The 16,732-nt window shown below is 37.4% G+C and overlaps 1 protein-coding gene across 1 annotated transcript in view; it reads left to right on the plus strand.

Moving 5' to 3' along the window:
- The window catches only part of vipr2 (vasoactive intestinal peptide receptor 2), a 41,878-nt gene extending 27,098 nt beyond the window's left edge, over window positions 1-14,780 (plus strand). Inside the window, exons 5-13 of the mRNA XM_065258466.1 lie at window positions 2,172-2,269; window positions 2,646-2,781; window positions 5,481-5,631; window positions 6,277-6,337; window positions 6,443-6,512; window positions 9,566-9,657; window positions 10,664-10,799; window positions 12,294-12,335; window positions 12,752-14,780. Of these exons, the coding sequence (XP_065114538.1) occupies window positions 2,172-2,269; window positions 2,646-2,781; window positions 5,481-5,631; window positions 6,277-6,337; window positions 6,443-6,512; window positions 9,566-9,657; window positions 10,664-10,799; window positions 12,294-12,335; window positions 12,752-12,925 (960 nt within the window). The 3' untranslated portion in view covers window positions 12,926-14,780. The remainder of the gene's footprint in view (window positions 1-2,171; window positions 2,270-2,645; window positions 2,782-5,480; window positions 5,632-6,276; window positions 6,338-6,442; window positions 6,513-9,565; window positions 9,658-10,663; window positions 10,800-12,293; window positions 12,336-12,751) is intronic.
- Window positions 14,781-16,732: the final 1,952 nt, after the last annotated feature.

Consider the following 16,732-nt stretch of genomic DNA (forward strand, 5'->3'; position numbering starts at 1 on the left):
ATACAGACTGTATTGATACCATGGTACAATGATGGCAATTAGATTAAATGGAAAACTGTAATTTTTTATTTATACCATGGTATAAAATGATTACCATATTCATTCATCACTACAAAGATTACTATGGTACTCTCAAAAAAAGCACGTCATTGGCATGTGTCCAATTAACCCAGTCATACGAAATTACGTACCTAGTCATGTAATTTTTTTATTCTTTTTCGTGATACTGTCACAAATTTTTGCATTTTTTTGTGATACTGTCACGAATTTTCATGTTTTTTTTGTGATCGTATCACGAATTTCTGTTTACGTGTCATTGTCACGTATTGGTCACTCAACTGTTTTGTCCTATTTTCTTACCATTGTTGCTTCGGTTTAGGTTTAGATTTACATAACATGACATCCTTACCCAAACCCAACTATAACCCTAACGCCAAGCGTCAATGGTTTAAAAATATATAGAAAATAATCTGAAAAAATAGTATAAACCAATACTTAAAGTGACATCCTTATGCAAACACCAAATCTAACCCTGAACTGAAGTGACAATGGTTTGAAAATAAGAAAAAGTAGTTGAGTAACCAATACGTGACAATGACACATAAACAAAAATTTGTGATACGATCACGAAAAAACACGGAAATTTGTGACGCTATCACGAATAAGAATAAAAAATTACGTGACTACAGGTACATCATTTTGTAAGACTGGGTAGCAGCAAGGGTGTCAACAATTTTGCAACAAATCTCTTGGAAATCCTTAAAAAGTTTGAAAACTTAAGGTTTAGATTAGGGATGGGCATGATTAATCGACGATCGATAATTGATCGTTAAGAATTTAGTCGATGACGTTAATTTGTTATTGATTAATCGAATCCTTTTTTATCTAATGCAGGTTGCGTTGCCTAGCGTAGCATGTGTCTTGAAGCAGTTTGACCTTCCGTTTTGATTTCAAAAAAATAATCATGAAGAGGTCATGATTTTTTGGAACAAATTAAGTCTCTGTTTAAGAATGCGGCTCGCAGCTGCAGGTTCCGCTGCTTAAGAGCACCGCATATTCAAGCGCATATATCTTCCGTTTGTCTGACTAAATGTAGTTTAACTGTTTGCCACAAGTTGATCTTGTAATAAAGGTCTCATGGAGGAAAACGCGCTGTATTTTTGTATTCAACATTTTTGAATTATAAAAGTTAAATAATTATTTTTTATGATAAAAATATTAATGATTAATCGATAGTCGATCGTTAATTCTCCCGACTATCGACTAAAAAAATTTAATCGAATGCCCATCCCTAGTTTAGATCTAACCGTGGGTTCACACCAGAAGCGTTTGATGCGTCAAATTCGCGTCTACTGCATCTAGTTTGCCGCTTAAACATTTTAACTGTGGGTTCACACCAGATGCAAGTTCAACGATTTGCGTGAATAGATTACATAGAAAGTCAATGAATGGACGTGATCAGACGCCTCCTAGCGTGGGGCGATGCGAATGACGCGATATGGATGGCGCGTTTGACGTGAAAACACGCGCTATTCACCTCAAACGCGTCTTTGCCCAAGTTGAAAATATTCAACTCGAGCGAAAAATTCGTGTGACACGAAGGTAAATCCCGCGAGTAATCTAAAGCGAGTAACGCGATGCCCCGCGTTGGTGTGTACGTAGCATAAGTTTACTCGCTTCATTCGCGCATTAAATTCTAGCCATCGTGACATTCACGCAAAAATTTGCGTCATGGGCGGGACTTCCATAGGCTTCTTTGACTCTGCTTGCTTCCTGTAGTCACGTCACTACTAGGGCAAGCTCCTGATTGGTTAACGCGGCACGTTTTTCCACCAAAGTTCACATTTTTCAACTTGCGCGTTTTCCGTGGCAACGCCTAATGTGCGCGAACTAGACACGCGAATGAGGCGGATTTGTGTATACTCCGCTGTGTTAAACGGCTCATTCACATCGCGAGACCTCCAGACACGCATCAACGTGTCTTTACATTGACTTAAAATTGAAATCACTTGCGCTTGACGCTTCAACCACGGCTGGTCTGAACGCAGCATAAGAAATAAAATAAGTTAGCATATTCTATGTGTTTTAACTAAATTAAAGTCAAATGTTGCACATAAGGGTCAAATGTATTTGTTAATTGTTTCTCATACAACGTTCTTCTTTCCATCTAGCTTGTTTTCTACAAGGTGGTGAAGACCCTTTACACATTGGGACATAGTCTGTCTCTCATCGCACTCATCACAGGCAGCGCAATCCTCTGTCTCTTCAGGTTTGGATCGGGCCTTTAAATAGATTCATAGTTGTGTCTGCTTTATTTTACTCTGCATGCGTGGATGGACGAGTCTGTCTTAAATAATTGTGATCATTAAGGAGTTGAGTTTGGCAAGCTTTTGAAAGCCTATAATTTTACGTTTTGACATTGAGGCTTAACATTATTCTTGGCTTCTTGTTTTAACCCGATAGTGTTTATCTTACTGGAACGAAATTATTAATTTAAGAAGCTGTCTGAAGTCGTGATAAATAAAACGTTGCTTGAGACATCTTTGAAATTTCCTTTCAAACTAAACACAACTACAAACAGAATTATCATTAGACGGCACAGATGTTGATTTACAGTGATGTCCTTTGCTCTTCCACTCCATCAGAAAGCTTCATTGCACGAGGAACTACATCCATCTGAACTTGTTCTTCTCATTTATACTGAGGGCTGTTGCTGTGTTGGTCAAAGATGCCATTTTGTTCTCCCATGAGAACGTTGAGTGTACGAAACAGCCATCGCTGGTGAGTGACTACTGATCCGGGAATGAAATGGAGAAATCTTTAAAGATATTTTGGGACACTGCTTTTTAGAGTTATTAGTCATGTTACATTTATGACAAGCATTAAAAATTGAAATATACAGTATGAATTTTGCTTTGAGAAGAACCACAATCTAAGTTGGGCTAAATATAAATTTTATTGGGACGTGTGTAATCTATGTGGCATTAGTGGCACCATTTAAATTCGGCTGTTTCCAAACAGTTTTCAAAGTCTTTTTGCGCTTCCAATCTAACACCATTGGTTTAGTCATACTGTTTGAGCTACATTATTTACTGTAGAAGTCACCCCCTAAAAGGATTATTTATAGTTGTCTGTGTACATTAAACTAAAATAGGAAAAATATCCTAACATCAAAAAAATGACACACTTCAACTTTAAGCTAAGCTTCACCTTTAAGGAAATGGCTTAAGCTGAGCTTAAATTTCTTAAAACATGCATACTGTCAAACCCGCATTTTATGTTTCATCAGACTCAAAAAGTGAATATTTCTGTCACAGCACATCCTAAAATACAAATTCATACACTGCATAAATATGTTTCCTTGTCAAACCAGTATTACATTTGAATTAATGCATTTGACAGATGCTTTTATCCAAAGTGACTTACAGTGCATTTTTCATCAGTATGTGTGTTCACTGGGAATTAAAAAGGTGCAAAAAGCTTTTTCCAGGAATGACATGATTTTACTGTTTGTACCATTTAGGTACAGATATGTTCCTGTGAGCAACTGTACCAATACTGTATGTATCTGTGAAGTACCAATGTGCTCTCTTAAAGGGATAGTTCACCCAAAAATGAAAATTCTGTTCTCTTTTACTCATTGTGATGTTGTTACAAACTTGAATTTATGAATGTATGAATTTATTTGTTTTGATGAACATGAATAAAGATATTTTGAGGAATGTTTAAAACTAAACCGTTCATTAGCATCAGTATTCATATGGAAGTAAATGGGGCTCATGATCGGTTTGGTAACAAACATTCTTCAAAGGAACACTCTACTTTTTTTGAAAATATGCTCATTTTCCAGCTCCCCTAGAGTTAAACATTTGATTTTGACCATTTTGGAATCCATTCAGCTGATCTCCGGGTCTGGCGCTAGCACTTTTAGCATAGCTTAGCATAATCCATTGATTCTGATTAGACCATTAGCATTGCTCAAAAATAACCAAAGAGTTTTGATATTTTTCTATTTAAAGGGATTGTTCGGCCAAAAATGATATTAAACCCATGATTTACTAACCCCCAAGCTGTCCGAGTTGCATATGTATATTGTTTTGATATTTTAGAAAATGTTTTAGATCTTTCAGTTGATTAAATGTAATGTTACGGGGTCCACGACCTTCAAGTCCAAAAAAGTGCGTCCATCCTTCACAAAATAAATCCAAACGGCTCCAGGATGATAAACAAAGGTCTTCTGAGGGTAATCCACGCGGTGTTGTTGTAGAAATATCCATATTTAAAACTTTATTAACGAAAATAAATACCTTCCGGTAGCGCCGCCATCTTAGTCGCGTCCGCATTCAGGATGAGAGCTTACACAGCCTACGGAGGCTACTCTGCTGCTGCTCTGTGCCCCCGCCCTCCGAATTTGTCATACGTCACTAAGAAAAGTGCGTACACTACGCTGATACTCTCTCCTGAATACAGAGGAGTCTAAGATGGCGGCGCTACCGGAAGGTATTTATTTCTTTAATAAAGTTTTAAATATGGATATTTCTACAACATCACTGCGCGGATTACCCTCAGAAGACCTTTGTTTATCATCCTTGAGCCGTTTGGATTTATTTTGTGAAGGATGGACGCACTTTTTTTGGACTTGAAGGTCGTGGACTATGAGTGGACCCCATAACATTACATTTAATCAACTGAAAGTTTTAAAACATTTTCTAAAATATCCAAAAATGTGTTTGTCTGAAAAACGATGGACATATGCAACTCGGACAGCTTGGGGGTGAGTAAATCATGGGTTTAATATCATTTTTGACCGAACTATCCCTTTAAAACTTGACTCTTCTGTAGTTACATCGTGTACTAAGACCGGCAGAAAATTAAAAGTTGCGATTTTCCACAGCCGAAAATAGTCCCCTTAGTATCTTTCTATAGCAGGGGACTATTTTCAGTCACTACATAATATTATTGCTCTTCCTGCAGCCATGTTACGACAGCACAGTCCTTGATTATTACACAAGAATGAGAGTATAGTTCCTAGCATATATGCCTAGAAAATCGCAACTTTTACTTTTCCGTCTGTCTTAGTACACGATGTAACTACAGAAGAGTCAAGTTTTAAATAGGAAAAATATTGAAAATCTTTAGTCATTTTTGAGCGCGATGCTAATGGTCTAATCAGATTTAATGGATTATGCTAAGCTATGCTAAAAGTGGTACTGTCAGACCCGGAGATCGGCTGAATGGATTCCAAAATGGTAAAAATTAAATGTTTAACTTTAGGGGAGCCGGAAAATGAGCATATTTTCAAAAAAAGTGGAGTAAGTTTGTAACAACATGAAAGTGAGTAAATTATAACAGAATTGTCATTTTTGGGTGAACTATCTTTAAGGTACAAATGTGTACTTTATCAAAGGATACCATCCGTGACAGCTTGTGTACCCTTATATTCAGAGACTAAGTTTAGATCTTTATTTCTGTGTTGTGAGATTGGTTGCAAAGCCAGCTTGATCATCTGTAACTATTTCATCATGGCAAACTTCTACTGGCTGCTGGTGGAAGGGCTGTACCTTCACACCCTTCTGATGGTCATCTTCTCCGAAAACAGACACTTTATCATCTATCTGCTCATTGGATGGGGTAAGCAACCCTCCCTCTAGTCAAACCAGCTGTGACCAGCTTACTGTACACTACAATCTGTCCTGCCTGTAACCTTTCAGTTAGCGTCAGCTGCTTCCTTGGCTTTCCTATTTTTTCCCTACTAAATCATTTGTTGCCCTTAAACAGATAGCACACAGCTACTTTTCAACCTTTGAGTCTTTTTTTCACATATAAGTAGTTTAATAAAGCAATCTTTGACTGTGAAGATGAGATAATATTCACCCCCGCTGCATTTGATGCGTTAGCTTTCATCCTGCCAGATGTGAATGTGTGCGTGCATACAGAAACAATTCAGCACATACGGCTCTTCATGGCGTGTAACACTGAATGTCTCCCTCTAGCTAGTTCATTTAAACGCTTTTGAATAGATCTTGATTCATTTGTGTAGGACAGAGGGTGGGTGTGGTTTGCTAGATTCATCATATCAACACCCCGGTTAGCTTCCCTTTCATTAAGACAGCGATGACAAATATAACAAAGAACGTTATTTATGTGTCTGTCTGTATGTTTGACTGTCTGTCTGACTAATGAAGCTATTTATAATAGTCAACTATTTACATTTACAGCCTATGTATTTATGATCACGCATAAGGGAATTTCAACTTTGATATTTCCTCCACGCAGGATTTCCCACAGTGTTTGTGATTTCTTGGATCATTTGTAGGATTTACTTTGAAGATACAGGGTAAGCACACGAGTTTAACTCAAGGACATTAAAAATGAATTTTTGAGGAACATATTACATTGTAACCCTGTTGTGAATGCACTATTTTATATCTCCTCTTAATAGATGCTGGGAGATAAATAATGTACCGCTTCCTTGGCGAGTGATCAACTGGCCGGTCATGGCGTCTGTTATTGTTAGTATAACCTCAGATTGACGCCTATAAACAACCTTATACTGTCAGATAGAGAGGATGAATCAACCAGGCAGATGAAAGGATGTGCTGAGTTTAACAAATAATGTACAGTACATTTCTTGAATGAGACATGGATGTCAGAAGATCCAGTGAATTGTCGCTCTCAGCACACAAGGCATCGAGTTGAGCAGAATCTCTCTTGGGTCTAGTGTCCCTTTTCTGTTTTATTAAGCTTCACCTGCAAAAAAAATAAAAAATGGTGGACAGCATGATGGCCATGTTTGACAGCTTGTTACAGTTGTTCAGCTCTCATCATGAGCCTAGCAACATCAGTGTAGACCATCAAGAAAACAGGGCCATCAGTCATGACAGGGTATAAAAGTTATGTTTTTCACGCGTATCCAAGTTTTTGTTCTAACCAGCTGCAACATTTTCTCGATCGTTTGTTTTTTGTTTGTGAGATGTTGCTGCAGGTATCTCTGCTGCACTAAAATCCCATTAGATTCGTTTATTATTTTAATTTAATTTCATAGTTTCATTCTTAAGCCATACACCTGATGTGATGTTAACCACAGCTAATACTGATGCATCCCAGCAAGCAATACCTGTCATTCCTGTGACATCATACTGCGTTTCCGTGTGGACGAACAGCCGAATCCTCTTAAAAAAGTCACATTAAAAAAATACCCGTGTCCGTGTGGACAAGGCCTAAGACTTAAACGAGCTGAATTTGGGCCGATTTTCCCCCTTATGCTTCGTGGTTGCACCGATATCTTAACAGTTTTTTCTGTGTTTCGAATGACATCCTGGGATTTTTTATGACCACAGAGAGTGATGTAATATATGGTGTAAAAACGTCTGAGTGCTGCCCACTTCAGGTTGAACGGTGGCTACTGCAGTTGAATTTTCCTATTGGATGTTGGGTCCAAAAAATACCTCGTGACGTAAGCAGGTTCAAGCTCACCACACCCTTGTCACGATCTCACCACACACTTGGTATGACCTTAGTTCATCACCTCTATCTCCCTTGGGATCTGCCTACTTTTCAAATATTGCCAGTGGGCGAAGTCAAGCTCTGACCAGGGGTTTAGTTACGCTTTAAATATAGACCCTTTTACAGTTGGTAAACATTGTGACGTATTTGTGTGGGTGGGGCTTAGCTGGAGGCAGAAAGAGCTGCGGAGGCAATGTTGACAAGCTTAAACTAGCACGTTTTAGGAGGGATTTATTAAACATGGATGCAGAAGAAGTTTCAAATCTGTCCGAATATGTACAGTCACTGATTCTGCAGGACCGTGACAGCTATTTTTGTAAATTAACTCTCGCGATTTTAACCAGGTTTTGGATATTTCCTAGACAACATATGAATTACTTTCGGGTGGTTTCGTGAATTTTGTCAAGGCTTTTTCTTATTGTCTAATGTAACCTATCGCTGGGCTAACTATGATTAGCAATTGAGATTATTTTAAGAGATCATTCAAACGATGGCACACACATCTATCGCGGTATGTTTGTTTAACATTTAAGCTAAACAATAGCGCGGTTGGTGACTTTTCGCCTATAAAACAGAAACATGCTGATTTGTACTAGATAACCAACACACCAGTACATATGCATAGATTATATTACCTGATATGAAGTGTGCACTGCAAACACAAGCATTATTTATGATCGTCTCCGTCCAGTCTGTATGCCGTATTGCATTCAACCACAATTGTCTTCTTGATTTCTGTGAAGGAATGTCTGACGGGATCCGGTAAAACTTTAGTTTTGAACCAAAAGTGCTGTTCCTTCTATTCTGGCAGCCAAAAACACATCAAGATGACATTTTAAAGTCAAAACCTCAAACTTTTAGCGCGCCGGCTATGAGTTCCTACTTATTTTTTGCCTCCAGCTAGAGCGGTGACGTCACAGTGACGTGGGCGATTAAGGGGTCTATATAGCGCGGTATGTTTGTTCGAAAGGACAAGACAGAGGAGGTGTGGTCAACTTTATGCAGTGTCACAAGCACATGACATCAAAACACACAGAGAGCAATCTGGGAGTCGACTGTTTTGTATGCTTTCGAGTCGCTTTTGAAACCGTGCATCTGTATGTCGTTCTGCACGGTGCCGTATGAAGTCGGACTCACTGGTTTTTGGAATGACTTATCACGAGAGAACAAAATTGCGTTTTAATCACATAACATTAGTCAATGAAAACAAAATTTTAAAATAGATTTTTGTTGGAATAACGCTAAAGTTTTACGCAAATCTTTAATGGAAACGCAGCTAGTAATAACAACGTGTTTGGTATCATTTATTTTATTTCATCTATGGTTAGATGTCTATTACTTTTTTTAAATGCAAAATTGCTTGCTGGGATCTCTCTGTTAGCCACAACATCACTGGTAGATGAACCCTTGACCAAGAGTTGCTATTTGTTTTGCTTGGGCTCTTTTTAGGGAATTAACTATGACTAACACAAGTGCTAGCTGACGTTTTTACTATCTGATGCACCATAATGAAAATTCCTGTCAGATAACCAAAACCAACCGGGGTTTACTTTCAATCTAACTTAGTCTTGTTTATTCATGTGCGTTCTGCTTTTTCTCCATGCCAACACCTCTGCTATCAGATGTTCAAGTAATGGCTTCTGTTCAAATCTTAAGCCAGGTTTTGTAAGACTGCTATTTTCTTTCAGCCAGAAAATGCCAAAGAAACTGTTTATGTAGTTACTTTGAACAAGACGAACATTTTTAGATGATCAAATATCACGAAGATGTTTGCATGGGAACTATTCTAAAGGTCATACCAGATTTACGAAGCTTTTGTAATGTAACAGCTGCACTTTTTTTGTAAGTCTTACAAAATGTCCTGGGCTCTTATTGTCAGATTTTTGGGAAATGTGAGGTGAAAAGTTCAGCGATCATGATCCAAACAGTTTTCAAGCTGTCAGGGTAAAGTCATGTGTTGAAAATGAATAATATACATATATTATATAAATATATAAATATATGTTTATTAAGCTTGCTTATAATGATCTCTTTCTGTATCTCTGTCTTTATTCTTTAGTTAAACTTCATTCTGTTTATCAGTATCATTCGAATCCTTGTCCAGAAATTGAGATGCCCAGATGTTGGTGGAAATGATCAGTCTCAGTACAGGTATTGCCGTATTAAAGTAAATTACATTTACTACAATAATATTTTATTCTCATCGCCCAGCACTTTAACAGTCCAGCAAGCAGGACATCAGCCATTATAGTTAAACCCTCTGTGGTCATAGCTGAGTTCTCTCTTTAAAATTTACCAGTGTTAGCATCAATCTCAGTAAAATGGATCGAAATGGATGGCTGTGTTCCATTTTTGTCAAAGTCATCCATTATGTATTGTGAAATGCTAAATGCGTTTGCATTGCAAAGGTGGTAAAATATTAATGCACCTGTTTGTAGTAATCTGAGTTTTTGAGTGCCGCGGTATGCATGTGAGTGCACCGCCGCTAATGCGCAAGAGCCTTCGCTCTGTTTTATGCCTCTTTCAGATGTGTTTTCTACTCTTAGTTTTTTTAAAGGGGACATGTCACAATAATTTTTTAAGATGTCAAATAAAAAAAAAGTTTTAGCTCAAAATACTAAACAATACATAATCAAAATGTAGATGTGAGTCAACATGTGGCGTTTTGGGTGTGTCCTTAAAATGCAAATGAGCGGATGTGCAAACCTTGATCACAATGATGGTCGTTTGGTGCAGTTGAAAGTCAAATGTGATGTGAATTATTTTCTCTCTCTTTCTTTCTCTCTGCCCTAAATGGCTGTGCTGTGGTTGGATAGTGCAGATTAAGGGGCGGTATTATTATAATAAGATCTCCTTATGACATCATAAGGAGAGACAAATTTCAATTACCTTTTTTTACATGCTTGCTGAGAATGGTTTACCAAAACTACTGTGTTACTGTGTTGATCTTTTTCACATTTTCTAGGTTGATAGAAGCAATGGGAACCCAATTATAGCACTTAAAAATAGAAAAAGTCAGATTTTCATGCCATGGCCCCTTTAAACTTGGGTTTTCTAAATATCTCTCCATTGTTTGCTTGGAATAACGCTGTAGATATCACCATGCTAATACTTGTTTTTTTAAAGCCAGTACTGTTACTGCTTTCTCTATTTTCAGGAGGTTGGCCAAGTCCACACTTTTGTTGATCCCTCTCTTTGGAGTCAACTACGTTATTTTCGTTTACTTCATTGAAGAAAATGGAGAAATGGAAAATTACAAAATATTCTTTGACCTTGGCCTGGGGTCCTTTCAGGTATGAATGTTCAAGAATCACTAATCAGTGAACTGACTTCATTGATATTGCAAAATATTAATGTCTTATTTAGTATTTTTTGTAGTTTTTTTTGTATAAATATGTACAAATTTTGTCTAGGTCTGCTTTTAAGCCTGGAGTATAGTCTGTTTTTTACGAAAACGAAACCAAACCCCTAACCGGTGACTTCTTTTTTTCGAGGGCACTGGAAAGTTCGTCACAACATGTATGTAGCCCGTCATGTGTATGGTTTGTAATTTCAAAATATGTGTTTTACGCGTCAAGTGATCATATGTGCAGGCACTTATTTTGACAAAACAGGTGATGAACATGGTTCACATGACGTAACAAACACATATTTTGAAAACATAAGGAACACACATGACACTCCTAACCCCGCACCTAATCCCTACGTCACAGAGGTCAAGGCAAATCATACAAAAACTTACGATTTTGGTCGTATGAATTAATACGAATTGGCCAACTCGTAAAATATGTACGAATTCTAGTGAGATAGCGCTGCATATGCAGACGTTCGACGCATGCGCATTGGGACAAAAATCAACGCAACTCCTGGGCAACATACTACATTACGAAGTTAATCATGCAAAAACGTACAATTCTTGTGAAAAAACAACAAAGAAACCAAGCCCCTAACCAGTGACTTCTTTTTTCGAGGGCGCTCAATGCGAAGTTCGTCACAACATGTATGTAGCCCGTCATGTGTGTGGTTTGTAATTTCAAAATATGTGTTCTGCACGTCAAGTGAACATATGTGCATCACGTGTCTTGTCAAAATAAGTGCCTGCTGCAGACGTGTCTAAAGGGTTTATGATAAAAGAGACGCCCGCGTTTGCCAGATACTCGCATAATCTCATGTGTAATCAGAGTTTACTGTTAAGGGAGTGTCTTGCATGTATTTTGTGAATGTGAGCGTCTCTTTTATCATAAATGGTTTTGACGCGTGTGCAGCAGGCACTTATTTTGACAAAACACGTGATGCACATGGTTCACATGATGTAAAAAACATAAGAAACACACATGACACTTCGAACACTTATTTAGAATTACGACCCGCTACTGCCCCTAACCCAGCTCGTAATCCCAACATCACAGGGGTCAAGGCAAATCGTACAAAACTTACGATTTTGGTCGTATTAATTAATACGAATTAGCCAACTCGTAAAATATGTACCAACTCTTGTGAGATAGCATTGCGTATGCAGACGTTCAACGTATGCGCATTGGGACAAAATTCAACGCATCTCCTGGGCTACATTCTACATGTACGTGCATGTGCGACCTATGCGTAGAATCTAATCGTTGCGCGTACAGTACTCGCATACTCTTATTACGATGAAAATTGTGTCATGCACACTGTATGCGGCCCCTCACGTCCGCGTAAAAAATGGACCATACTTCAGCCTTTATGGTGCATTATTGGTGTAATAAAAATGACAAATGTCTTCCTAATCTTAATTTTTCTCTTTTCAGGGCTTGGTGGTTGCGATTTTGTATTGTTTTTTGAATTCTGAGGTCAGTCTGCAGTCCAACTGATAACTCACAGCTGTACAAATGACTAAACTATTAAAACATGAAATTTAAACCACATTGTTTTAATTATTTTATCAAGTCAACATGAAACCATTTACCACCCATTTTACTTTTGTAATGTGTATGTTGAGTGCCACTGGGAAATGTCACTTGGCTTCGGATTGGATTGTAAAAAGCCAATATATCATAGTGGTTTAAGGGAAGGGGTTATTAAATAAGGTCTTGGTAACATAAGTCAAAAAGACGAAAGGCAGAACAAGTTATGTCAAACATTCGTGTAGTCCAGGCACACGTAAATGGAACGTTCATGTTGACCTTAAATTGCATGTTTTAAAAACTACAAATATTTCCCTCCCATCCATGCTATTCTTAAAGACTATGCTCATGTATTTATTTAGGTTCAAAGCGAACTCAAGAGAAAATGGCGGAGTTTGCGTCTAAAGCGATACATTGGCCGGGACTATCATCTGCACAGTTCGTCTATTTCCAAGAATGGTGCTGACAACATGGTTCAATTCCACCGCAACTCCAGAGCGCAGTCCTTCCTGCAGACGGAGACCACCGTGGTGTGAGACATACCAGGAGCTGCAAACAGAAAGAGGGGCTGCCAGTAGATACATCAGTGACTTCACTCCCTCTCGGCTAACAGTATATTTTTTTTAAAACAAGACTTTCCACCACTGAACCATGGGACTGACATGCAGTACACACAAGATAGAGCCTGTATCTCAACGTGATTGTATCTCAGTCTTTTAATACCAAATTTGGCTATAGACTACCAAAATATAGTACACTAAAGTTATGAAAACACAAGCTAAACCAAACCGCGCGAGAGAGACAACATTGTTGATATTGAAAACTGTAATTCATGCAGAAACTGTATATCTGATGAACACTTTACTGTAGTATGTCATGGTGATTATGTAACGGTGTTATGTAAATACTTCTTAAGGCCTGCGGCTATTTTCTTTGATGCTTATGAAGACATGCAGTACTCTTGATTTTCGATGCTCCCAACACAGCCAGCAACGTGTTTAATATATCTCAGAATGAACTGGAAATCCTGAACGTGCTAAGTATCTTGGATAAATGAAAGATGTGGATCATCTCTGCGGCAAGCTCATATGTGAGGTTTTTATATAAAGGATATTATTGCTGAATGCGTCCAGAAGATGTCTGGTTCAAAGATTATGTTTATTACTTTTCTTCATGGACAATTTGGAGATTGCAAATCCTGTTATGTGTTGTGTCTACAAACTTAGGAAGTGTTTTACTCTTATATTGGAAAAAAGGGTGTGAATGTTTTGTACTCAAATTTAAAATTATATTAATTTCCATGTTCCATGTATGTGAAATCCAGGCCTCATAATCTAATTTTGAGATTAGGATCTTCAAAGTTTGATTTCAACCTTTGACAAGGCCTTACTCAGTCTATATGTTATATTTTTTTCACAGAATGCTCTTTGACAATTTTATATCAAATCACAAAACATTTATTTAGCTGGGTTTTTGCAGTCAGGGTCGCATAATATAATATAATATAATATAATATAATATAATATAATATAATTCATTTCTTTGTTGTTTTCATGCAGATTTTCCAAGAGATTTCAAGAGTCTTATGAATAATAAATGAAGTGTATTCACAAAAAATATATAAATATATTGCATAAATATTTACCTACAAAAAAGATGATAGGTCCTTATTGTCATTATTCTATACAACAACAAAAAAATTCCCATTCTCATCAGACATTTCAATGGGAGACGTTGATCGTGTTTCTGATTAAATTTCTTTTGCACATATTTGGGGGGTTTGGAAATGTGCGTGTAATGAATCCTGCCATCCAAACTCTTTTCATTCATCTGAAAAATAGATAATTAATCCAGTAGACAGTTGAATGCAGATTTAGGTCAAGTGAACCGACAATACAGTGAGAATGAGGGCGTATGAAAGTGACATTTCAGTGTGTTCTTTATCCTTCGCCATTGTTGCGAGCCGCTTCTGGGAACTGCGGCCCAGAGACGGTGGAGTGGGTCGGAGAGGAGGTCGGATCTCGTAGAGTAGACCTGAAGAGCGAAAAGACCCCGGCAAAGCACGTGCAGGGATGAAATCATCTAAAGTGACACTGATGCCATGGGCAGGGGCATTCAGCATCATTATGAGACTGTCAGATGGAGATAAAGGAATTAGAAGATGCAGTGTGTTGGTTGAATTAATATGTAAGGGAGGTATAGCTGGATTTATTGTGAAGTACAGTATGACTTTTGTGCATTTTGAAAGAAACATGCATTCATGGTGTAAAAACTTGTATATGAAAAGTGAATGCATTTTTTATTGTATTTAACCATTTGTAATGCTTTATCTTTATTGCTTTACTCCGCAGAAAACATTTCTGTGAACTGTATTGGCATTTTTCAATAAATGTGGTATATTTTTAGATTTGGTATTTAGTATTTTTGTGAAATATTATGTATGTTCAGGATTTGGTGAAGATTTCAGGATTTAAAAAATACAGCTGCATAAATGCACATACTACTAACCCAAACAACATATGGTCATTTAAATTTATTACGAGTCCTCATGACCTGGCTTTAAGAGTAGTTTTCTTTCCTGTGTAGACATTTCCTGTTAAAAAAGGAAGTTGGTGTGGACATATCAAAGGGCGTTTATTGTTTTTAAATAGCCAACCTTTGGTTTACATAATTTTATGGGCACATTAAGTGAGTGCTATGAATTGTCAGTAGTCAGTTGTTGTCCATTTAAAAGCATGGATGTGCTTAAAGTGAACTGTATGTTTAACAATACCAGTATATATATCGACTAACGTGAACTAAAAGTCACAATATTAATTTAGCTGTAATGTATGCTGAATTAATGAATGAATGTGTATGCAGAATGTAGACACTGGGTTATTTTTATCCAATATTTACCCAACTGGAGATTTTAACACAAATGAGATGCTAAATGAAACAGGAGAAATATGATTACAAGTATGATCAACACTTTAGCTTCACATCAAATTTAAATTCAGATTTATTTTCACTTTATTTCTGTACTGTAAAATATGTGCCGAAGATGCTTTTTGCAAATTTTAAGTATAATCAACTTGGATTTACAAGTCTCATTAATTTTATTTGTAAAGATTTTTTATCTTAAGTTGCTGTAACTTATAAAAAAAGTTGAATTAGTTTAACTTAACTACACTAGTCAACATTCAAAGTGGATCAAAAACTTTAAAAAAAGTTTATATAAAACCAATCCCTAAAACCCATTCTTGTCTTAGGACAACTTTGATACCTTTTTTGATCCACTTCAAATGTTGACTATATTTCAACTATATTTTAAAAGTTTACAGCAAAAAACAGACTGATTCATTTCAAATGTTTATTTCTTTTAATTTTGATGATTATGATTGACAACTAAGGAAAATCACAAATTCAGTATTTCAGAAGATTAGAATATTACTTCCAATCCAAAGAAAGGATTTTTAGAAATCTTGGTCAACTGAAAAGTATAAACTTAAAAAGTATGAGCATGAACAGCACTCAATACTTAGTTGGAGTCCTTAAACCAGGTACTGGTAGCGTTGGCACTGTGTGCAGGTGTCAAGTTCTGTTGAAAAATGAAATCTGCATCTCCATAAAGTTGGTCAGCAGTAGGAAGCATGAAGTGCTTTAAAGCTTCCTGGTATACGGCTGTGTTGACCTTGGACCTCAGACAACACAGTGGACCAACACCAGCAGATGACATGGCACCCCCAACCATCACTGACTGTGGAAACTTTACACTGGACCTCAAGCAACGTGGATTGTGTGCCTCTCCTCTCTTCCTCCAGACTCTGGGACCCTGATTTCCAAAGGAAATGCAATATTTATTTAATATTTATTTTTATCAGAGAACATAACGTTGGACTCCTCCGCAGCAGTCCAGTCCTTTTTGTCTTTAGCCCAAATGAGACGCTTCTGACGCTGTCTGTTGTTCAAGAGCGGCTTGACACAAGGAATTTGACAGCTGAAACCCATGTCTTGCATCATCTGGGCGTAGTGGTTCTTGAAGCACTGACTCCAGCTGCAGTCCACTCTTTGTGAATCTCCCCCACATTTTTGAATGGGATTTGTTTCACAATCCTCTCCATGAGGAGGTTATCCCTGTTGCTTGTACACTTTTTTCTACCACATCTTTTCCTTCCCTTCGCCTCTTAATTAATTTGCTTGGAGCTCTGTGAACAGCCAGCCTCTTTTCCAAAGACCTTTTGTGTCTAACACTCCTTGTGCAAGGTGTCAATGGTCGTCTTTTGAACAACTGTAAAGTCAGCAGTTGCCCCCATGATTGTGTAGCCTACAGAACTGAGAGACCAATTAAAGGTTTTTGCAGG

This window comes from Paramisgurnus dabryanus, chromosome 22 (assembly GCF_030506205.2).
Source record: "Paramisgurnus dabryanus chromosome 22, PD_genome_1.1, whole genome shotgun sequence".
Classification (NCBI taxonomy): domain Eukaryota; kingdom Metazoa; phylum Chordata; class Actinopteri; order Cypriniformes; family Cobitidae; genus Paramisgurnus; species Paramisgurnus dabryanus.